The 23,481-nt window shown below is 41.9% G+C and overlaps 1 protein-coding gene across 6 annotated transcripts in view; it reads left to right on the top strand.

The window, feature by feature from the left end:
* Positions 1–23,481, top strand: part of NEBL (nebulette) — a 353,899-nt gene that overhangs the window by 192,073 nt on the left and 138,345 nt on the right. For 3 of the 6 annotated variants that reach the window (XM_067030375.1, XM_067030380.1, XM_067030379.1), the window contains exon 3: positions 2,185–2,337. The exons of the other annotated variants lie outside the window; for them this stretch is intronic. In XM_067030375.1, the coding sequence (XP_066886476.1) occupies positions 2,302–2,337 (36 nt within the window). In that variant the 5' untranslated portion in view covers positions 2,185–2,301. The remainder of the gene's footprint in view (positions 1–2,184; positions 2,338–23,481) is intronic. 6 annotated transcript variants of the gene reach the window in all.

Genomic DNA, 23,481 nt, shown 5'->3' with positions numbered 1-23,481 from the left:
TCCCCCTTTTCTTTTAGGAAAGAGTCTGCCTTTCCACCTGAAACCACACAACTCAGATTGGGACTTGCACTGACAGGCCAGGACTTGAACTCAGACAAAACCCAGATTGGGACTTGAACCCACTGTCTTTTAGTTGAGATCACACACCTGGTCTCAGGACGTAATGAAGCTCAGGTTCTTTATGTCTCATCGCAGAAAGAATTTAGTGAGAGGTAAAGTGATAGGTAAGAAGTGGATTTATTTAGAGAGATAATACATTTCATAGACAGAATGTGGTCCGTCTCAAAAGGCTGGAGTGACCTTGGGAGAAACACACTCCACAGACAGAGTGTGGGCCATCTCAGAAGCCAAGAGGCCCTGAAATATGGGGTGGTTAGTTTTTATGGGCTGGGTAATTTCATAGGCTAACAGGGGGAGGATTATTCCAGCTGTTTGGGGGAATGGGAAGAGATTTCCAGGAACTGGTTCCCTGCCTACTTTTTGGCCTTTTATGGTCAGCCTCAGAACCGTCATGGTGCCGGTGGGTGTGTCATTTAGCACACGCTAGTGTATTACAGTGAGTGTATAATGAGGCTCCAGGTCCACTGGAAGTCGAATCTTCCGCCATCTTGGACCTAGTTCGTTCTAACCAGTTTTTGTCCTGTCCAATGGCTATATCATTCTTTTAAAGGTTGTGCCCTGCCCCCTTCCCTCCTGTTTCACATCTACTTCTCAGTCTAGGCAAATTAAACTTTTCCTAGGATATGTGCCACAGTCGGGTAGGGAACTAATCTATCCTTTCACCACAAAATTGCTAATGCCTAGAATAGTGCTTGACACATAGCAGGTGCTCCATAAATGTGTGTTGAATAAATGAATATGATAATATTTAAAAGATTGACTAATTTTGCACATTCTTTCTCTTTAAACTTCTCTTTGAAATAGTGTTCTTAGCTTTTAAGATTGCTTTGATTTGGTTATTTTTTTCCTTTTGTGCTGCTTGATAAACACCTATTTTTCACTTTCTCTTATTTTTACTTAAATATTCAGTGATTTCTGTAGTTTTATGCAAAGATTATAGTAGTATTCTCTAAGTAAAGCAGGACCGTTTGGTTTCTAATGTGGCATTGAAGAATTTCATCATATTAGAAATGCAAGGACTGCCCCTGTTTTAAAATGTCGTAGCCAGGGAATTCTTTTTGTTGAGTAAGTACCTGAAAAAAATAGGGCTTACAGTAGTCTGTTTGGGCAGCCATAACAAAAAATATCATGGGCTGTGTGGCTTAAACAGCAGACATTTATTTACTCACAGTTCTAGAGGCTGGAAGTTCCAGGTCAAGGTCTATCTGGGTTGGGTTCTGGTGAGAGCTCTCTTCCTCATTTGCTGATGGCTGCTTTCCTTTCCTCAGTGCATGTGCATGAGAGAAGGAGACTTCTGGTGTCTCTTCCTCTTCTTGTAAGGACATCAGTTTAATTGGATCAGGACCCCACCCATATGACCTCCTCATTTAACCTTAATTACTTTCTTAAAGTTCCCCATCTCAAATACAGTCACATTGGAAATTAGGGCTGTCAGATATGAATTTGGGGGTGGGACACAATTCAGTCCATAACAGGGCATTATGAGAAATGATCTACGTAAATCACAGGATAACTTCGAGATAAGTAATATGTTTTAGATATGCTTAGATACATAAGCTGCTCTCATAAGCCATTGTCTTTAGTGGAGGTAGATGATATCACCTGTTGCTATTCCAGGATAACTTGTACATTCAGTTTTTAAATTTTTTCTTATTTTCAAACCGAACAATTTTTAAAAAAATGTCTAGTTCCTCCTTCCAATCCTTAATTAAGGATTAGGGCCAACTGGCCAATTGGCCCTTTCAGGCCTCTTTTTATTTGTGGTTTTGAGTGAGGGTCACTTGTGGAAACAAAGGTAACTCACAGGAGTAATTATATTTTTAAGTTCTCCAGGCCTCAGTTGAATTACATAGCTCAGAATATAGATTTCACATGTCCTGTGCTGGCAGTTTGACCTGGGTGGATATGAAGAAAAAGAGGGCAGAGGTGTGACAGTAGAAAAGAAATATTCCCATGCCACAGGGCAAGTCTAATAAAGACTAGCTTTTTTTTAAAAAAAAAAGTCTCAATTTCCAGTACATTATACAGATTTAAAACTTAAAAAGTATCTGAATTTTCTTCCAGATTTTATTATACCTCTTGGGATGTATCTACAGTGAGCACATACTAAATGTTGAAGAAAACACAGGAATCTTACGGATATATTTGTGGAGTCCCCACATATGACTCTCATTAATAATTATGCCACATAATTATCATTTCAATGGATTTATGGAGGTAGGTTTAAAACCTGTTGTTTTTTCAGTTAATAGGTGTAATAGTCAAACGTCACTCTAACTTATTAGGAGGTCATGAGTCAAGGGAGATATTATACAGAGATTTAATTAAAACCCATTGGTAACCCAAGCCAAGTTTAGACAATTAAAGAAAATTGCATGACTGGAAGTTAGAAGAATGTTTTTCTTTTTCAAGCATATGCAGATATGTTCTCTAATTTGCATTTCATTTTCCTAGAAGAATTGTCATGAAAATTGCTTTTCTTTATTTTTTGCTTATAGTTTCTACTCTAGCTTTCTTTTCTTTCCCCATTATCAAGGCTGCTTTGTAGGCTTTTCCTTTTCTGTACAGAATCATGTGCAATGATGCTTGTAAAAGGATAGCTCCAAATTTCTGTTTGAAGGACCTATTGCTTTTGTAAAGTACCCCCAGACTTTTCCAAGACCAAGAAGCAAGAAGTTATCATTTTTTTGTTTGCTCATATTTATGATTTATTTTTCCTCTTGTGGCTGTATTAACTGTAACAAAGCCAACTTTTAATTGAATTAAGCTTTTGTATCATTGCCTCCTTAGAATTATGAAAGTGTCAGAATTTGCCTGTGTTTATTAGCAAACTGTGAAAAAGGGTATAGATTTAGAAGAAAGAATAAAAGAAAGAAACCTAAAAATATCATTCTGTTCTTCTTAACACTTATTGTTTTTGATAGACAGAATTGATTTCCCCCAAAGTGATTTAAATATTTACTTTTGGGGCTTCCCTGGTGGCGCAGTGGTTGAGAGTCCGCCTGCAGATGCAGGGGACATGCGTTCGTGCCCGGGTCCGGGCAGATCCCACATGCCGCGGAGCGGCTGGGCCTGTGAGCCACGGCTGCTGAGCCTGGGCGTCTGGAGCCTGTGCTCTGCAACAGGAGAGGCTACAACAGTGAGAGGCCCGTGAACCACAAAAAAAAAAAAAAAAAATTAAAATTTACTTTTGCTGTATAATTATTATAGGTCTTTGAGGGCAAGCAGCATTTCTAGTACATGTTTGAATCCTCCAGAACAGAGTGCTTTGACTGTAAATAATAAGATAGAAGTAGAAGTTGCCTTCACTGTTCCCTTATTGTGTATATGCATGTTTGTTAAACATTAAACATTTGCTGTGGACATCACATTCCACCAGCCCCTGTAGCTTGCAGAAAAAAATGAGAAACCACTTTTTGCATGCATTTATGCCCAAGCTAGAATGCGTGAAGTGTTTGGGAAAGGCTTTCGTGGAGAAGGAGAGCCTTAATGCAACGTAAAGTCACAAATGAGGGAGATGGTATTGAAATGAGCAAAGGAAGAAAGGAATGAATGTAAGGTTAGGAACACCCAGCATCTACTTGTGAGAGTGCAGAGAGAGACACCATCACTGAAATGTAGATTGAGGCAAGACTGTTGAAAGATTAGTATCATATTTTCAAATGTGCAGATTTCAAATGTGTACCTGTAAATCTGTGCCCGCCTCCCCCATTTCTTTTTCAAAAGAAACCACTTTTGAAAACAATTGCTGATTTAACAACATTTTGAGTGTTTGCTCTGTGCCAGGCACTTTGCTAGGAGGTGGGGATTTAATGAAAAATAAAATAGATATGACCCTTGACCTCATGGAGCTTGTAGGTTACCCTATAAAAGGCGAGCAGATAATTGCAGCACAGTGATAAGTGCTTGACAGAGGGAAACACTGTGTTAATATTAGAAGGATAAGTAACCAGGTTTGGGAGGTAAAGAAATCGAACCCTTGCCATCATTGTTTTAAAATAGTTTTTGGAGAATTTTACTGAATCATTTTCTTGAACAGTGATTCATGCAGTTCATGTGTATAGTAGGTGCTATCAGCTTTGTTTTTCAGTTTTCCTGTGTCCTGTGTTTGTTTTCCCTATTCCCTGTTTGCCTGTCAGTATGGGCTTCCAGAAACTATCATTAAAAATTTATCAAACCATAGTATTATATATAAAATGTAAAAATTGCTCATCTATAGAAGAGTATCGATTGGCTTATTAATTTCAGGATGGCTAAAAAGATCAATACATAAATACTTGCATGCATTTAAAAGTTCAGATGCATGTTCTATTTTGGTTTTCAGTGCTTAAGAAGTTGAAGGGTTTTGAAAGTAAAACTATGGCCATTTTTCTTCATCTCTTTCCTACTCCCAACCTTTTGTAGCGATAGTTTTGAGTTAAAAAATTTTCATGACTGGGTCCAAAATACATGGATCTGAAAGAGCCATATATGAACGTGTGATGTGTCCGTTAGCACACATATGTAGAGTGTACGTACGTGTTTGAGTAGAGAGGTACTGAAATGAATTGCTAAACATCAGTTGGTGCTATTTGGTTTCCACTTTTGGTGTTCTTGGCCCAGTCTGTGCTGACAGCGAACCTCTGGGACGTCCCCTCAGTGCTGTGGGGTCTTTTCCTGCCAAATACCGTTCTCTTGCAAGATTAAATAGCTGAATCAGTGTGGCCCAAATCTCAATCCTGCTGAGAATATTGACTCCTGGAGGTTGTAATACAGATTAGTTGGTGAGAGCTCTGTTGGAAAAATAAAGTGAGTTTCTCTAGATGAATTTAACAACTGCTGTGAACCTTTCTGTGTGCTCCAGCATGAGTGTGTATGCTGGCAGTTAACCATTTATTTCCCTCATTTTCTCCAAAAGTTGCTCCAGTCCACCCCTGGGCATTTATTGTAAATGTTTTCATAACTTTATTTCACATTTATGTTTCGCTAGGTAAGGCATTTGACATGTTAAATTACTAAGTACTGTGAAGGGTAGGTCATTGTTTATTTAAGGAGGAAAACCATTTTTTGTACTTATAAAAATAATTTAGTGTCACTTATATAATTAAATAAACCACACCACAGGGTTATTTAGAGTAAACTGACTAGCCCATTGCTTTCTGATCATAGACTTTATGTTATTGGTCAAAAAACTGTGAAATATTTAGCACGAGGCAGGACAGATGGCTAAAATTATTTGCATTGCTTCCAACCTTTAATTCCATGACTATTTCTGCTTCCAGGGTGAGATTATAATAACCTTTGAGGGTTCTAAATTCTACAAAGATTATGGTGCTTCCCCTTAAACGAAATATATTAAAAAGTCAACGATAACAATGCTGACCTCTAAAGCACAGAACACACGGATACCCTGCAAATGATGAGTAGTTGGTTAGATTTTCTGATTGCTTTTGCTTCCGGATGACTTCATCGAACTCTTTGCTATTTTGGGGGTGCCTCACGTCACTTATGTTTACGAGGCCTGTGCTCAGTCTGTTTATGAGACAGTCCTTCCATCTGCTTCCTACGTTCTTTACCCATTTGTCTCCTGACACCTCCTGTGTGTGTGTGTGTGTGTGTGTGTGTGTATGTGATTTCTCAGTACAAATGTCTGTGACTGTGATTTGTAAATGCCAAAGCATGACACAACTGGAAGTCTCTTAAACTGGTGAGTGCTGTGTTTACTTTTGCAGATTACTCCTTAGGTCATCTCTGTGATCATTACAATAATATCTTTAAAATAAAATAATTAGTTAAATTATTTTCTAATTTGCCACCATAAGCACACCAGAAACTGGGGGTAAAAAATGTCCTGAGTGGGACTTCCCTGGCGGTCCAGTGGTTAAGACTCTGGGCCTCCACTGCAGGGGCGTGGGTTCGATCCCTGGTCGGAGAGCTAAGATCCCTCATGCCTCTCATGGCACAACCAGAAGGAAAAAAAAATGTCCTGAGAGGAGGCACAAGAAGAGGGGGGCAGTATCAGTTTGGCAGCTTTTAGCCTGTCTTCATAAAATAGCCTATATTTTGCAGTTACCCCAGAGGAGGGTGTTAGACAAAGTACCACCTGACATTGAGTCTGCGTTTACTGAATACTTTGCAGGTTAACTTGCAACTCTGCCACACTGTCAGGAATATAATTGGGGCTAGAACCAAGGTCTCTGGACCTCTAGCCTGTCTTGCCCTTCTCTTTGGATGCATGACTCTTTGAATTACATTGATGGTCATTGTTGAAATTCGCAGTCATTCAGAAGTAGACTCTTGAGGTGCATTTAAAACAGGACTCCTAATTGTTAAACTGTAAATCCTCTAAAATATCATCAGAGGCTCAAAAACATCCATCACTTCAAGTACGCAAAATATTTATGAGTTATCCATAGTAAATGCCATCGGGATTTCCATGCCTGTGACCTTGATTTCAGTCTCCCAGTATTAAGACTACAGCCCCCTTTTAAATTGTAAAATATATTACACAAACAAAACTGTCTATGGAAACTTACGTACAGTTTAAAGAATAGTAATAAAATGGGCACGCATGTACCCAATGCCCAGCTTACAGAATATAGAGCGTTTTGGAAGCATTTGAAGGCCCCGATGTTCTTAGGTTTATACCTTATCCCCCTGACTAGCTACCAACAACACAAGGGCCACTGCATGTTGAAAGCACAGATTTTCACATCCAAATGATGAAAAGATGATATGAAAACACCATTTCCATATATGGAGACCATGTACAGGTTGTGGAGAAAACCTGATTGGCTTCTTGCACCATAGAGCACACAACGGTCGCAGCTTTATCCTCAGTGAGCTGTTCGGGACTCAAGCGTGAGAGTGTCAGTCATTGTGGCCCTGTGCGCCACTGTTGATGCTGAGATGACGCCTCCTCCCTGCATGGAGGACGAGGCTGGGGACAAACGTTCATGAAGGGCTCACTCTGTGCTGGGCACAGTCTTTCACGTCTGTTCTTTCCTTTGTTTGTCTCAACAGTCCCTAGAAATAGCTGTCATCGTTCCTCATGTCGTGGATGAAAGAAGCCCAGAGAAAATAAATAAATTTCCTAAATGTATACACCCAGTGAAGAACAGAGTGGAGGTTTGAGTCCAGGGTTTTTTCCTGACTTTAAAATGCAGAATTTTCCCTCCACACCAGAATTTCGGGATTGTTGCTTATATGTTGTATCTGGAGCCCTCGTGCCACAGTGCAAATGTCCAAGATGTAAGCGTCTGGGTTTTTTTGTTTGTTTTTGTCGCGCCTCACGGCTTTCAGGATCTTAGTTCCCCTACCGGGGATTGAACTGGGGCCACAACAGTGAAAGCGCCGAGTCCTAACCACTGGACCGCCAGGGAATTACCAGGAACTTCTTTTTGTTAATGCAGCAGTTCATTTATCCTTAAATGGCATTTTGGAGGCCACATGGTGATATTAGGACCAAACTTAGAAGTTTCAAATTTGTTACCACCAGAAACAGAGCTTTATCACTGATGAGTGGAATCTCCCATTCAAACGTTCCTTTATGTGCTGGGGTGCAGGAAGGCACTGCATTGCCCCAGACGGTGTGAGTGTGGGACTTACTCGTGTGATACTTGAGGTTAAGGATTAATGCATATTCTACTTCAGGATGTACTTACCTTTCTTGTTCTACCTTCCTCTGAAGGTGCCTGCTCTGTGCTTGGTTTTGTGCTGGGAGCTGGGGACACAGGATCTAAGCATGGATCTCGCTCAGCCCAGAACACATAGCACACAGCCTGTTAGGAGAGAGATGAGGTTTCGGGGTTTGGGTATCATAGAGTCAGGAACCCAGCCCTAGGTGGGATGTGGTGACGGTCACAGGTGGCTTACAGAAGAAGGTGGCATGAAATGAGTTTGTAAGAATGAATAAGGACAGAGACAGGGGAGGAAGAGGTGACGGCGAGTGGTGGGTGGTGAAAACTTCCCACTTAGGGAACTGAGTATACAAGGAGTCAAGAATGAAACTGCATGTGAGGAACTGCAAATACTACTTTTATCCTGAAGATTGGGGGGGTAACTAAAAAGTATTTTTTAGTAAGGGAATGGCATTAGACTTTAGGGTCATCGTTTGTCTAAATGTTGGGAGTGGTTTATCTCGTCTTGTTGTCAACTTGGCCCTTGTATGGGTGGTATTTCACTGCAGTTTTTACCATGGATCTTGAAGCCCCTACGTCTGGCTCTTGTTGGGCCCGTGGCGATTGTAACACTAGTGTTTGTAGGGCTCTGCTTTTGCAGAGCAACAACAACAACAAAATCACGACTTCTTGTATCTCTGTACTTTTAAGCTATGCCAATTAAAAATAAAAGAACTTAAGCACTTTTGTTGCATGGATTTAGACTTGAATGACAAACGTCGGTATGGTATGTGAATAGGGCAAAGGTGTGTTCGCGCACCAACCGTGATACCAGCCGGGGATGGCCAGTCTCAGACACAATGTCAGGTTGGCAGGTCTGAGAGTGCAAACCCGTATAGATATGTGTGCCTTCAGCATTGCGTGTAGGTGCTACATCAGTTCCATACAAATATGGAGGGGAAAATCTCCATTTCTAAACTGTTGGCAATTGGGGTCAGCTTAACCATGTTTTAATAAAGGTTAAGCCTAAACTTTTGTTGCTTTGTTTTCAAAAGTTAGATGACAAACCAGAGTGCAGCTAACTTTAACTCAGAAAACTTAACTGCCTCTTGCTCATTCAACAGGCCAGAGATCGTAGACGTCAGTCAGCACAGATGACCATGTTGGCATATAGATGGTCCAAGAGATGACCTGGGGTCCTTGTTGTCCTCAGGGTCCTGTCCCGAGATAGTCTTTTCTGGCAGCTTCTAAAGATACCTGTCTGAGATGATTTACCATTGGCTCCTCAAGTCAGGATGCAGAGGAACGAAATCCTTGCAGTTGAATAGTTTTGAATGACAGTTTTTTTTTTGTTGTTGTTGTTGTTTTGCGGTACGCGGGCCTCTCACTGTTGTGGCCTCTCCCGTCGCGGAGCACAGGCTCCGGATGCGCAGGCTCAGCGGCCATGGCTCACGGGCCCAGCCGCTCCGCGGCACGTGGGATCCTCCCGCACCGGGGCACGAACCCGTGTCCCCTGCATCGGCAGGCGGACTCTCAACCACTGGGCCACCAGGGAAGCCCTGAATGACAGTTTTTGTGTAAGAAATTGAGGACTTGATCCTAGTTAAAAGCAAAGGAAGTTAGTTTTGAATTGTAGCAAGATATGTGTGTAAGAAGCAAGAAATAACTTCCACGACTTCCCTGGTGGCGCGGTGGTTAAGAATCTGCCTGCCAATGCAGGGGACACGGGTTCGAGCCCTGATCTGGGAAGATCCCACATGCCATGGAGCCACTAAGCCCATGCGCCACAACTACTGAGCCTGTGCTCTAGGGCCCGCGAACCACAAATACTGAGCCACAACTACTGAAGCTGTGTGCTGCAACTACTGAAGCCCGTGCGCCTAGGGCCTGTGCTCCTCAACAGGAGAAGCCACTGCAATGAGAAGCCCGCGCACCGCAGTAAAGAGTAACCCCTGCTCGCCGCAGCTAGAGAAAGCCCGGGCACAGCAATGAAGACCCAATGCAGCCAAACGTATATAAATAAAAATAATTTTAAAAAGAGAAAAAAAAAGAAATAACTGCCTACAATATGTGGATCATATAATAAAGTCTTAAGGCTCTTTCAACTTTTAAAATGACCTATTTCGTAAATTAGACAGCTAGTGGGAAGCTGCCGCATAGCACAGGGAGTTCACCTGTGTGCTTTGTGACCACCTAGAGGGGTGGGATAGGGAGGGTGAGAAGGGAGGGTGATGCAAGAGGGAAGAGATATGGGAACATATGTATATGTATAACTGATTCACTTTGTTGTAAAGGAGAAACTAACACACTATTGTAAAACAGTTATACTCCAATAAAGATGTTAAAAAAAAATAGCTAAGAAGACCTTAAAAAAAAAATAAATAAAATGACCTATTTCAGCAGAGCCGTATATCTCAATAATTATGCTTCTTTCTCTTACATCTCAAACGGGAATGATAATATTTATGCTTAAGCTGAGAGGATCAGTGAAAGCCTGATGGAAAAGCCCTTTGTGTGATGCAGAAGAAAGGCACTGTTAAATAACAATGTGAAATCAAGGCTCTGTCTATGGAGATGGGTACATGGAGGGATGATTGGCTTTCCTTTTTGGCTTTTTATAATTTTATTAAAATGTAATTGAGAAACCCAGGGAAAGCAGTGTAGTCTGGCTTGGGAGAGTCAGGGAAATGTGTGTGTAGAGGAGGGGATGCCGGTGTACATCACTGGGCTGCTCTGTACTTGCCAGATGCTCTCTGAAATCCCTCCAGATCACACATTGAAAGCCAAGTGGTGGTAATTATTCCCAAGGATCCCAAAGTGTTATATTTTGAAATGGGGATTAATACCAGGCAAAAAGTCCTCTGTTATTTACGAAAGATCCAGTTTTCTTCTTCTGTATGGTTTTGTTCTTTTAAAAGGAATATTTGAGATGAGCTGATGTTTCTGGCCCTGAAAAAGAAGTGACCTAACTTTATTCAGAAGGTGGGAGAACGTTCCAAGTCTGTTGAACAATGTTGGATGACAAGGTCATTTTGAAGGACAGAATAGGCAATAATTACAACAGGCAGAAATTAAACCATAATGAACAGTAATCCTGAAGAAAATTAAAACACAGAAAACACTGCATTATTTATTTGGATTCAGTGGGAGCATGCCAAGGGAGAGGCAGCTGGCTTTCTGCTTTTGGAATGTTTGTAGACTAGAGAAGAAGCTGTCAGTCAGATTTAAGCTCTCACTTAATTCTTGCTTTTAGGTCAGATCTAACTGTAAAGTGAAGTGGCGAATGGACACAGTTAACTATGTGACTCGGGACAGGAAAGACATGAACCATAGAGACAAGCCGACCTGAGGTTGGATTCTGCCTGTACCTATTTCATTATCACTACCTGCTGTTTCCTAGGTTCTGTACTCAGCAGAACTTTGGGCCTTAAGAGCTGATTTTTAGAGGCAGAAAAGACTGGGGTTCAAATGACAGCATCTTTTATTACCTCTATTTCTCTAGAAAATAGAGTCATAAAGGGTTTCTGCTTCATTTATTTCACTGTATCTTAAGTTTCCACATCTGGAAAGTGGAAATTAAAAAATACTTTAACTTGGGACTTCCCTGTGGCATAGTGGTTAAGAATCCACCTGCCAATGCAGGGGACACGGGTCGGATCCCTTTTCTGGGAAGATCCCACATGCTGCGGAGCAACTAAGCCCTTGTGCCACAACTACTGAGCCTGTGCTCTAGAGCCCGCGGGACCACAGCTATTGAAGCCTGCGCGCCCAGAGCCCGTGCTCCACCACAAGAGAAGCCACCACAATGAGAAACCCGTGCACTGCAACGAAGAGTAGCCCCCGCTCGCTGCAACTAGAGAAAGACCCAACACAGCCAAAAGTAAAATTAATTAATTAATTTTTAAAAATACTTTCACTTGTAGGATAATTATGAGAATTAAATCTTAGCACTTGGCATAGTGCTCAGTGACAGATAGTTTTGTTACTATTGTGAAATAAACTGAAAATTGAGAAAAGACCTTGGCGTGAAAATGTTTAAAGAGTCACTTCATTTTGTTTTTGTGGAAATAGGAACAGTATTTCCAATCTTCAAATTTATTACCATTTATAACAGTTTATTTTATTTGGATATCCTTGAAGTATTATTTTGATTATTTTGGTTACGGTCACTCATAGTTTTGTATAAAACATCTTCATTAGACAATGTTGCAAAATATTCCTAGGAGCTAATGTCTATTATAGAATTTTCATTGGTAAGTGTAGAAGGTGGTCGTTTCAGTGACAGTATGCATACTGATTTAATGATTCTCATGTGTTCAAGGAGGAAAAAAAAATCTCATTAATGCAGCTCAGCACAACACATACGTTCGCAAATGAATTGTTTCCCAATTTAGGCTTAGAACTCTAAGATTTTTAGACAAACCCCTAATGGTGTTTTGCTTCCTCACAAACATGATAAACATCAGGGTTATTTAAGTGCTAGTTTTTAAATAGGATGGAGGAGGTGGATGGAGGATGGAGGAAAACCCATGTTTCTGCTGGAATTCTGTATTTTAACTTAAAAGGGTTGAAACTAACGCTTAAATTCTGCTTCTGCTTCATCAGAAGGCACAGATTCCAGATTCAGTATTTGATCTGCAGGAGGAGGTCCGTCGGTGTCCATGGTGCGATGTCCAGGGGATACGGATGTTTTAAGGCAGGTTGCTGCAGTGGACTTGCTCACCTGGCGGGGGTGGGGGTGGGGGAGGGCGGCATCTGCAGTTCCGTTATGTGTTCTTGCTGTGTGGTGCTTAGCGACTTTGATAAAGAGATGCCAAGAATCATCTGCAGCGTTAGTGAATATTAGAATTACTGGTATACTCACAGTTGATGTCTGTCATATTTATCACAGTCTTGGCAGATTCAAAAATTTCTGTTATTTTTCATCCAGAAATGAATTTGTTTTCTGACCTTTGTTATGGATACCCAAGCTGTGTGTTACACAGAATCCATGTCTGAGAGGGGATTGTAGCTGCTTCCTCAGGGCGACTTTTATAGCATTTGCCACACTTTGGCGAAGAACTGATTTCATTTTCTTTCTCCCCAGTCAGCTAGACTGTGGTTTCTTGAGCTCAAGGCATGTGGCCAGTCATATTTTTAACCTCAGCACCAGACGTTGTGCCTGGCATGTGTTAGCATCCAATAAATGTTTTAACGAATAAGTGAAATTGTGTAGCCCTTTACTTCACCGATGGACAGCGTGTACGTTCTTTTTCCGGATTCATTTCCACTCAGACTTTTACAAGGCCCTGACCTGTCCTGCCACACTCCTTGATCTCCTCGCCTCCCTTTTGGCTCCTAGAAGAGATGTGTTGCAGTATCTTCAAGATTTGTCTACTGGGGAAATGATGTTGTATGTGCTATGGTTACACCTTACATGAATCAGAATAGATCAGCTGTTGAAATAAACAATCCTCAGATCTGAGCACAATAAAGTTGATCCCTCTCTCGCATACGAGGCCAATGCAGTGGTAGTGGGGGTGGGGTGCTTAAGGGCTCTGCTCCATGGAGTCATTCAGTGATCCAGGCCCCTTCTATCTAGTGTCTCTGCTATTGCCTGGACCTTGGAATTCTCCACTAGGTGTGCTACATCTGGCATGCAGTCAGTCATAGAGAGGAACCATGGTGGATCATAAGAGGTGTTAGGGGCTTGGTCTGGAAGTTGTGTACCTCACATCCATCTATGTTTCACGGGCCAGAATTCAGTCCTGTGAACTCATTTGACTGCTGGGGGCTGGAAATATGGAGTAGTGGTATGCCAAGGAGGAAGGCAAAAAATGGGTATTAGTGGCCATGGTCAGTTCCTGCTATACGACCTTCTGTCAAAAGTCTGTCCTTCTAGGAGAGGCAGAAAAAGTGCCAAATGCTTTGTGTGTCCTTTTAGCCTCTAAGATGCTTGCCATCTTCTCATAAGAGCTGAATCTGGGTTTCAGGGAGAAGAAGTAATACTTGGGGTTGAGAACTCTTTCTCTGTCCTTTGTTTTGACTTGTGGACCTGTCTCTTAGGTCTCGCTCAGTCACAGGTGAGACTCATGTCCAATCGAAAGTGGGCAGTGAGATCTTGCAATAATATGATAAAGAGGATACAAGAAGTCCAAGTGTCAAATGCAGACTTGATTTTTGGTCAGTGTTAAGGAAGAAGTATTTTAAAGTTAATCTGTGCTGTCCAAAAGTACAAAAAGAAAGTGAAACTTATAGCGTACCCCGCTGGCCATTTATTGAATTGAGACGTCCCAAATGGTCACAAGGAAGTTACTTCCTCTTCACCCGTCTCCCTCAGATAAGTTTAGCCTGTCTGCATTTGTAAATGGAAGCTGGGTGGAGGACAGGAGCCAACTGCCAGTTATGCTGTATCCAAATTGACTAAACCAGGGGCTTTAGTGTATTTTGTGTGTGTGTGTGTGTGTGTGTGTACTTTTTAAAGTTTACATTTACCTTCCACCTCTAAGAATGAATCAGATGTATAATGTAATGGTATACAGCCAAGTTTTGAGAATGATGTTTTGTGAAAATTACTTTTGAGTCTTACTCTTTTCGAAAAAGTTTCCGAGGCCATTTAGTGACTTAAAAAATTGACACGTCCTTTTGGGGTCATGGCTAACAGTTAATAAATTTTCTGTAAAAGGGAAGTTTAGTTTTCAAACCAGGAGAGATACATGTAAATAGTGAATTATAAGTAACCTAAAGGCCTCAAATGGCTTGTGTAAATTCCCAGTTGACACGTACAAAATGGCAAACAAGTTGAGAGAATCTGGCCTCTTCCATGGATTGTGCCTTTTTTTTTGGTCATGCAAACTTGTGCGTGTATTTTATGAAGTGTTAATACAGTTAGTATCTAATGTTCCTAATCTATGCAACTGGATATTTCTTAAATGGGTTTTCTGCATGCAAGCATTTGTACACATTAATATTTATGCAAGTATTCAAATCAATGCAAGGGCATCTGTCTGAGTATGTGATAAAAATATGCATATGCATGAACATTTGTACCAGGGGATACGTCCCCAAAGTTAGTGACTGCTGAGGTTACAGTTTTCAACTTTTGTCCCTTTAACAAAATTTCCTTGACTAGAAAAGACATGCACAGAAATAGCACAAGCACTAATATTGACAAATAAAATGGTTTTATTTAACAGTATTTAATCGAGGTGAGTTTCAAGTCTTTAATTAGCAATGTGATATTTTAGAAAACAGAGTATGTATTTTACAATATGTAGCAGTTTTCACAAAGAGCATTTATTCTAATTGCCAGTATAAAAAACATGCTATTAGTAATGAAATAATTTTTGTAAGAAATATTCTCTTTATTATTTATTTCTTTATTTTAGCTTGAAGTTGACCCTTAGAGATACTTGGCTCAGTTAAGACAGGGCTTCTTTTCCCTTTTTTAAGGGTGCGCGTGAGAATGTAAAGGACGACAGAATGGTGGTGGATTGGGTAGAGGGGAAGGGTTCCAGTTTCCAGCCCTTCATGGTCACTGTTGATATGCTTGTCCGTGTCATCTCAGGCGATTCTGACTTCTGGGATCTTTCTCAGGCTGGGAAACCTGGTGTCTGGGGTCCAGCCTCCCTGCGAAAGCTAAGGAGCCTCCCTGAGGAGGCCTGGACATTTCCGGGTCACTGCTGTGAAGCACAGGGTTTGACGGTCCTCACTGCTTGGTGATCTGCTGACCCCCGCCCCGTACCTTTGTCAGTCTGGAGGAAAATCTCTCTTTGATCTCTTTATAGTTCTGATTCTGCTTTGTCTAGTTATTAGGCTCAACTGAAAAAGTTTTTTTCTTGATTTATAAACTTATTTGTTGGTAAATGTCCAGCTCCCGATGTTAACCGTTCATGGAAGGACAAGAGGAAACAGAGTTGATTCTGAAATATCCGTTTTGTAGTTTGAAGATGTGTGAAAGATTTGTTTGTTTGCACCCCACTGGCCAGGAATTAAAAATCTGCCAGCTGTTCGGGAGAGATTGAGAATTATGGTGTGTCTTTGTCATGCTTAAGCGACGTCTTCCCAGTGACATTTTGCTTAGCTGATTTTAAGCTGAAATGCCAGGGAATTAATTTTTTTCTTATGGGAAAGAAAGGGTTGAGAGAATCATGAACGACTTAGGTGTGAATTTGAAAGGAATGACTTGCTCAGAGTTATACTGCCCTTTCTCAAAGCCTAAATAGTACTTATTTTCCATGATGCACCGGGGTGAAGGTGCAGATTTTTGTTTCTGTGTTTATTACGTGGAAGGCAAAGCTATCGCTATTCACATAGCAGAGATGGCGGGTTAAAATGTTCCAGATCTCTAATGGGCGTATAGTATTGCCTCTTTGAACGGTTTCCAGTTGCATCATTCTAGGCAAGCCCTATGGTATAGCATTTGGGGCCTGGGTCACATAGGCTCCTCTGTGCTGGAGGAGGCTCAGAACCGTTGCAAGGAGGATTTTGTCTTCCTGGTGAGTATTTGCTCGGTCCTCCTCTGAGGAGAGGCCGTCTCTTTAGGCTGAAGGTAGAAGCATTAGCTAGTGTAGAAAGTTTGCAGTAGGAAGGAGCTTGGTGTGTTGTAGGCATGAAGAGAAGGCTGGAGAGAGCAAATGGGGAAGCCGTAGAGGGTGTAAGAAGAGAGACTAGGCAGGGCCACGACAGAGAGTGGGGACTTTACTGTAACTATAATGGAAGCCGTTGAAAGTTTCACAGTAGGGGTGGGACCCAACTTGATGTACGTTTTCAAGAAGATAACCTTGGCTGATGGGTGGAAAAAATGGATTGTATGTGGCCAAGAATGGACACAGGGAGTAATTATGGGGGATGGGTAAGATAATGGTGGTTTGGACTAATCTGGTGGCAATGGAAATGAAGAAAAGAGGACCATTTCAAGTTCTACTTTGGAGGTAGGGCTCCTTCAGCCTCAGGCTGAAGAACAGATGTTGAGAATGAAGGAGCAGAGAATACAAAGGCGTCGCCCAGAATCTTGGTTCTAACAGATGATTGAATGGTGTGGCCATTTAACTGAAATGAGGAAGACTAGGGGAGGAACACGTGGAAGACAGAAATTCTATTTGGTTGGATAGGAGCTTCCATGTGGGGGCAGCCATTAAGCTTTTCTCGCTATGTCATGAAGCTCAGGGGAGAGGCCAGGAAGGAAGTATAACTTGGAGAGAGTCATCAGACCTTATATGGTACATGTGGTATTTCAAACCCTGGAAAACTGCCGAGGTCACCTAGAAAAAAAGGGTAGAGATGAGAAGAGGGGCCAGAACCAAGCCCCAAGCTCTCCAGCCTTTAGAGTCTGGTAGAAGAGGACAAACAAGACAAGGTGGGTCTTGTGAGATGACAGAGAATTGGGTAAATTTGAAACAGAAGCCAGGAGAAGACACAGCTTTTATTTATTAATTTATAAATGTATTTATTTTATTTATTTATTTTTGGCTGTGTTGGGTCTTCGTTGCTATGCGCGGGCTTTCTCTAGTTGTGGCAAGCGGGGGCTACTCTTCGTTGCAATGTGCGGGCCTCTCATTGCGGTGGCTTCTCTTGTTGTGGAGCATGGGCTCTAGGCACACAGGCTTCAGTAGTTGTGGCACGTGGGCTCAGTAGTTGTGGCTTGCGGGCTCTAGAGCGCAGGCTCAGTAGTTGTGGCGCACGGGCTTAGTTGCTTTGCGGCATATGGCTTCTTCCTGGACCAGGGCTCGAACCCATGTCCTCTGCGTTGGCAGGCAGATTCTTAACCACTGCGCCACCAGGGAAGCCCAACACAGTTTTTAAAAAGGACAAGTCAAATGCTGCAGAGGAGGTCAAATAAAGGGAGGATGTTGAAATGCTCATTAAATTTGGCACCCTCAAGGGAGTTGCTGACATTGGCAAGGGTTCCGGGGAACGGAGGTGATGAACTGGAGATAGTGAATAGAGGTAATTGTTCAAGAAGTGTTGCTGGGAAGGGCTGAAGGTGGAGGTAAACTTAAGGTGAAAAGATTTTTGTTGTATTTCTCATTTTTGTTGTTGTTTCTTTCTTTTTCCTATGGGAACTACCAGCATAGTTGAATGAACATTGATGGAATTGATCCAGTGGAGTAGGAGAAACTGGTGATGCAGGGGAGAGAAGGATAACAGCAGGAGGAGGATGGTGGGGCTGGAATTCAAAGCACAGGTGTAGGGTTGACTTTGCTAGGATCCAGGAATATTCCTTCCATTATATGAGAAGGGAAAGCAGAAGGTATGTATTTAGTTACAGGTGGGTTTATGGTTGGTGGTGGGAAGGCTAGATAGTCACAGAGGGTTGCTTCCATTTTCTGTGGATCTGTGCTTCTGGGCTCTGCATGCTCTGCCTTTCTCTAAATCCCCTTTTTCTCAGTGCTTATGAATTGGTTCTGCACAACTCCAGTCTCACCTCAATCACATATCCTGTGTATGTCCAAGTTCTCTTGTGGGTGTCTACAAGTGAGGGCATAGCCAGGGCTTAGCCAGAACCTTAGGGTGGTTCTCAGAGTTTTGCTTTTACCTGAGCACTGAGCTGTCCCGTATTGTAGCCAGTGGCCATGACTGGCTGTTGAGTACTTGAAATGTGGTTAGTGTGACGAACGAATTGAACATTTAATTCTATTTCATTTCAACTTAAAAACTGATGCCCGACTCAGTTATTGGGAAGACTTTTTCTATGTTTGGGTCAAAGTTGATATGTGAATCTCCTTTTTCAACTAATACCAGGGATCTCCAATAAAATTTTGTGTCTGGATTGAGATGTGCTGTGAGTGCAAATTGTACCCTGATTTCAAAGACTTAGCTAAAAAAATAAGTAAATTATCTTGTTGATAATTTTATATCCATTACATGTTGAAACGATGATAATCTGGATACGTAGAGTTAAACTATATTGTTAAATTAACTTCAGTTGATTAAAAAAATTTTTTTTAAAGTAGCTACTAGAAAAGTTAAAATTAAAATATGGCTCACATCGTATTTCTGTTGGGCGGCACTGCTTTAGGGCCGTGCCCATAAGAAAGGCTTATATTTTAGGTGTGTGTTTGGTCATGCCTGTCTAGGAGCAGTCCAGGTCTCACTACAAGGAGCAGTGACCTCAGAGGGTTGATGCTACTTGCTTAAGGTCTCAGGGCTGCAGAACTGGGATTTGAACCCTGGCTCTCTGGCTGCCCACAGGCTGTGCCCTGGACCATACACCACGGGGAAGTCATTTTGTGCATTCTTTCTCTTGAGTTATTCTGTGTTTACACTAGCAGAGGATATGTACATGGACACTTAAAGGACAGAATTTGGTTTTTAACTCAAGCAGTGGAAATTATGACTCTCGGGGTATGGTTTTAATGTACTGTTACTGACTTTGCTTTGATTTCACTGAGGATACACAGTTTATAGTGAGGCCTGTCCCTGGCCTTGAACTCAAGGCCTAACAGTCGGCTCTTTCACGTTTCTTATTAACTACGAATGATGACCACCGTTTGCTCTGCGCACTGGATCTGCTATCACCGGGTGCTGGTGTGCACTTAGTCCATTATTCCATGCTTGATGATACGCTCCTTTTGTCTTGCGATTGTTAAGCTTTCATTAGGGATCCTCGTGAAGAAAAGAGTTATTTATTTTTCATAGGACTAATTTCAAGTTAATATAAATTTTAAAGGGTTATGATCTACCACGATTTTCTATGGGCATCTGAATGTCCGTGCGTCTCAGACTGAACGAATTATCCATTCCTCCTCTTCCATTTCCTGTCTTATTTAGTGTCATCTTCAGCTCCAGTTCTCTTCCATCACCCCCAGGATGCTGCCATCAATCACAGTGAAGTGACTCTCCACGTCCTTCCGGTCTCTCTCATCCCTTCTTTCTACCTACTGCCACAGCCTAGTTCAGACCTTCAACATTTCTAACTTTTCTTCCTGCTCCCATTCACTCATGATTGTTTACTTATTTATTTTTCCCACTCATCAGTTTCCTGAGAGGGGCCTTTGTCTCTATCATCTTTGGGTTTTTAGGTCTTAGCTGAGAGCTTGTGCTGTTGACAGGAATGTTCATAGGTTATGTTTCTCTCTTCATGTGCATTCTCCTCTCCCTCCCTCCTGAATACTGTTAGCATAGCTTACTCAGCATAACTCCCCAGCTGGAGGCACCGTCAGCAGCAGTGCTGCAAGCCCTTGGTGAATGCAAGATCGCATGCTGTACCCATGTTCCCACTTGGTTCGCGTAGATCCAGCAAAAATCTCTCCCTGGCTACTCCAGCTAATGAGGGACAGATTTCTTTTTTGGAGCCTAACTAATATGTCTCTGGGGAATAGAACTGGATAGAAATCCCTAGAATGTGATATCTAATACTCAATAACCTTGGGACAAACTGAGGATGATTTCCATATAGGTGTGTAGGCAGAGCATTTGGTTCACTGTTTATGAGCCAAAGCTTGCAATAGAAAACTAAGGAAAAAAAAAAGCAAGAAAAAGTAAAAAAGGGACTGTAAAAGAAGCAGAATTCCATATAATCAAATCACAAGTTCGTTTTAAGTTCTCTGAAAAATTAGTCGAATTTCATAAGGATTGCAAAAGAATGCCATTAATATAAATAATGTCTGGAGTTCCATGTTACCATATTACTTCAGCATCTACTTTGGGTCTCTCTCCAAAACGGATATAATTTCAGAAATGAGTCTGCATCCCTCCCACCCCTGGTGGAAAGGGAACAGTTATTTCTGTCTATAATGTAGCAACAAGATGCCAGTAGCTACTCAAGCAGTTTTCCGTGCATCTGATGAAGAGATACTGGTACTGTTATATGGCCTATAGGATTTCATAAGAAGTATAATGGAGAGTTTAGTTAAACAAAATGTTCTTCTCTGCTCTTTCTCAGTTTACTGGTGGCAAGTCTCAGAATGGTGGGTCCCTATGTTACAAATACTTGTTTATAAATGATCATACCCCCAGACAGCCTACTGAATAAGAGTATTGTAAAAAATCGTAGAACTTTGGAAGAGTGATTGGATGTTTAGCCAGAGAAAAAAGAAGAAACTGTCCAAAATATCATCAGTTAGAGGATGCTCTCTCTGCCTAGATTCTCTGACACGAGTCAGTAGTCAATATGGTAACCCCCAACTCAAAACTGTGTATTCTTTTTTTTTTTTTTTTTTTTTTTCGGTACGTGGGCCTCTTACTGTTGTGGCCTCTCCCATTGCGCGGAGCACAGGCTCCGGACGCGCAGGCTCAGCGGCCATGGCTCACGGGCCCAGCCGCTCCGCGGCATGTGGGATCTTCCCGGACCGGGGCACGAACCCATGTCCCCTGCATCGGCAGGCGGACTCTCAACCACTGCGCCACCAGGGAAGCCCCAAAATTGTGTGTTCTTGACAGCTTCTATTCTAGCTTTATTTTTTTTAAAAATGTTGTTTAATTTTGTTGTTCTCCGTGGAATTACAGTAATTGGGTTGGCCTTTTATAAATGTGAGGGTTAAGGACTTGTCGGTAATTCGTATAATCGTTAGTATGAATCAGATTGCTTTCTTCAGAATAAGGTTGGCAAGTGAGGTCAGCCAGTCTGAAAGGAGGTGAGTGTGTAGGGTGGAGAGAGGCACCTGCTCTGGTAGTGGAGGCTTTGGGAAAGGGGATGGAGTGGAACCAGTCAGCAGAGAGAAAGTGAAGGATTGGGCAGCTCTTCACTAAGAACAGGGAAACCTTGGGGTTTGGGGTCCTGGGTTGTAAGAGGGAAAGGATAAACTTTTGCTTTTTCAAAATGTTCCCAGGAGCCAACCTAATGTTGATACAAACAACACATCTACATGATGGAATATTCTGCGGCCATTAAAGAAACAAGGTAGATTTGCGGTTAAAAAGAAAGTGCAAAACAGACTGTATGGTATGCTCCCATTTCTGTATATAGATTCGCAAGGTTATATATGCTTGTATTTGCTTGTATGAGTATATGCAGAGAATATTTCCGGAGGAAATATAGGAAGCAGTAACTTGGCTGCCTCTGGGAAAGGGGCCTGAGGACCTGGGTCTGAGAGAGGATTTTTTGGTTTTTTTGTAAGTTTTTGGGTACAGTTTGAATTTTTATGCTCTTTTAAATTAAGAAAAGAGAGCTAGTTAAATTTCTAGGATTAGTCTCTTACCCTTAGGAGATTCGGTGGGGGTGGGAGTGGGGGAAGGGGAGGAGGGAGAAAGAAGGAAGTGGGGAGGGGACAGATAATCTCTTTGTCCTTCTTTCTTCTGAGTCACAAAGCTCAGGGCTCTTATACCCCAGGACTCTTCTGGTTTTATTACCTCAGCTGGATTATGGTTAAGTAAGCTTTTCTGGGCTGACCTGGAACTGAACTACTATTTATAATCACTTTCTGTGGGGAAAACTCTACAGTGTTCCAGAGAACATGCTAAACTAAATTGTCCCACTTTCTCTCAATTTCATGTCTATCACCTTCCTTTAAAAAAAAAAAAGGGGGGACTTTAGACTTATTCCAGGAAGCCCTAGCTGACCACATTCTCGCTTATCTCATCAGAAATGACAAAAACACGGTATGCAGTTATGTACTTGAATACCTGCTGGGTTTTTTGTTAGTTTGTTTCCAACAAAATACCGTATGTTTTGCACTTTCTTTTCCAGCTAGCTTGAGGAAGGGTAATGCCTTTTATTTGTTTGCATGCCTGGTAGAGAGCAATAGGCATTCAGCAAATATTTGTTGGGTCAGTAAGTTAAGCGGTGGATGCCTAAGCAGACTGGTCACTGTAAACTGTCATAGATAAAACTTTCATGGCCTCGGAGACCCTGTAGAAAGGACTCTAATCGAGCACAGGGCTTCTTGACATTGGCACTGTTGACATCTTGAGCCACATAATTCCTTTCTCCACCATCCTGTGCTGCATCATAGGAGGTTTAGCAGCATCCCTGGCCCCTACCCATTAAATGCCAATATGAATCCCTCAATCAGAACAATAAAAAATATAGACATTGCCAAATGCCCCCTGCGGGCAGAATCGCCCTAGCTGGCAGTCATTGATTTGGAGTGATTTTGGATTTGCTCTTCAGTCTCCAAGGATTGTTCTTTATTGAAAGAGCAGTCTTCAAATCTTGGAGACCTAGAGGTGGGGCAAGGCAAGGCTTTCTGAGAGTGTGCAAAGTGCTTCTGTGCAGAATTAGGAGAGGTGCCCCTCTGGGCAGCTGAATGAGAAGAGGACCAGGGAAGGAAGTGCAGGCTGGATTTGATCCTCCGTTTGTCCCTCCTGTTATTCCTGCTGGGTTTTTGGCTACGAGGACTTCTTGTGGCCTGGAGCTAAGTCTGGAAGTCTACCTGAGGTGGTAAACGACAGATGCTGAGAGCCAGTAACCCTGCAGAAGGATGGAACAACAGATTTAACTGACTCTTCTGGCGTTCGGTCAGCTGTGTTATGGTCACTTCCAAGCAACATATCAAGAAGACACTTCCTCATTAATATGGATAAGAGGCAGATTATACTTCTCAGATGTATTCACCTAACACGTTTATTGAGCATCTACCATGTGCCAGGAGAGACAACGCTCTCCTCCACTCCACCATTATTTCTGTATGAAGTATTCTATTTCTGCGTGTTTGGTATGATCATTTTATTTTATGTTATTCAGAACCTTTCTTATTTTAACACAGTCTTCTCTTTTTTCCCCTGCACTTAATTTACTTGCTTTCCGAAGGGCCAATTATAATGAAAAGGAAGTTAAAAGGAAGAGGAAGAGCAATCAAAGGGATGGCTGCAATTTTCAGCAACCTCCTTAGCTGTGTGTGTG

The sequence above is a fragment of the Kogia breviceps genome, chromosome 3, assembly GCF_026419965.1.
Source record: "Kogia breviceps isolate mKogBre1 chromosome 3, mKogBre1 haplotype 1, whole genome shotgun sequence".
Lineage (NCBI taxonomy): Eukaryota > Metazoa > Chordata > Mammalia > Artiodactyla > Physeteridae > Kogia > Kogia breviceps.
Note: the sequence above shows the minus strand (reverse complement) of the source record. Positions and strands in the feature narration are given on the sequence as shown.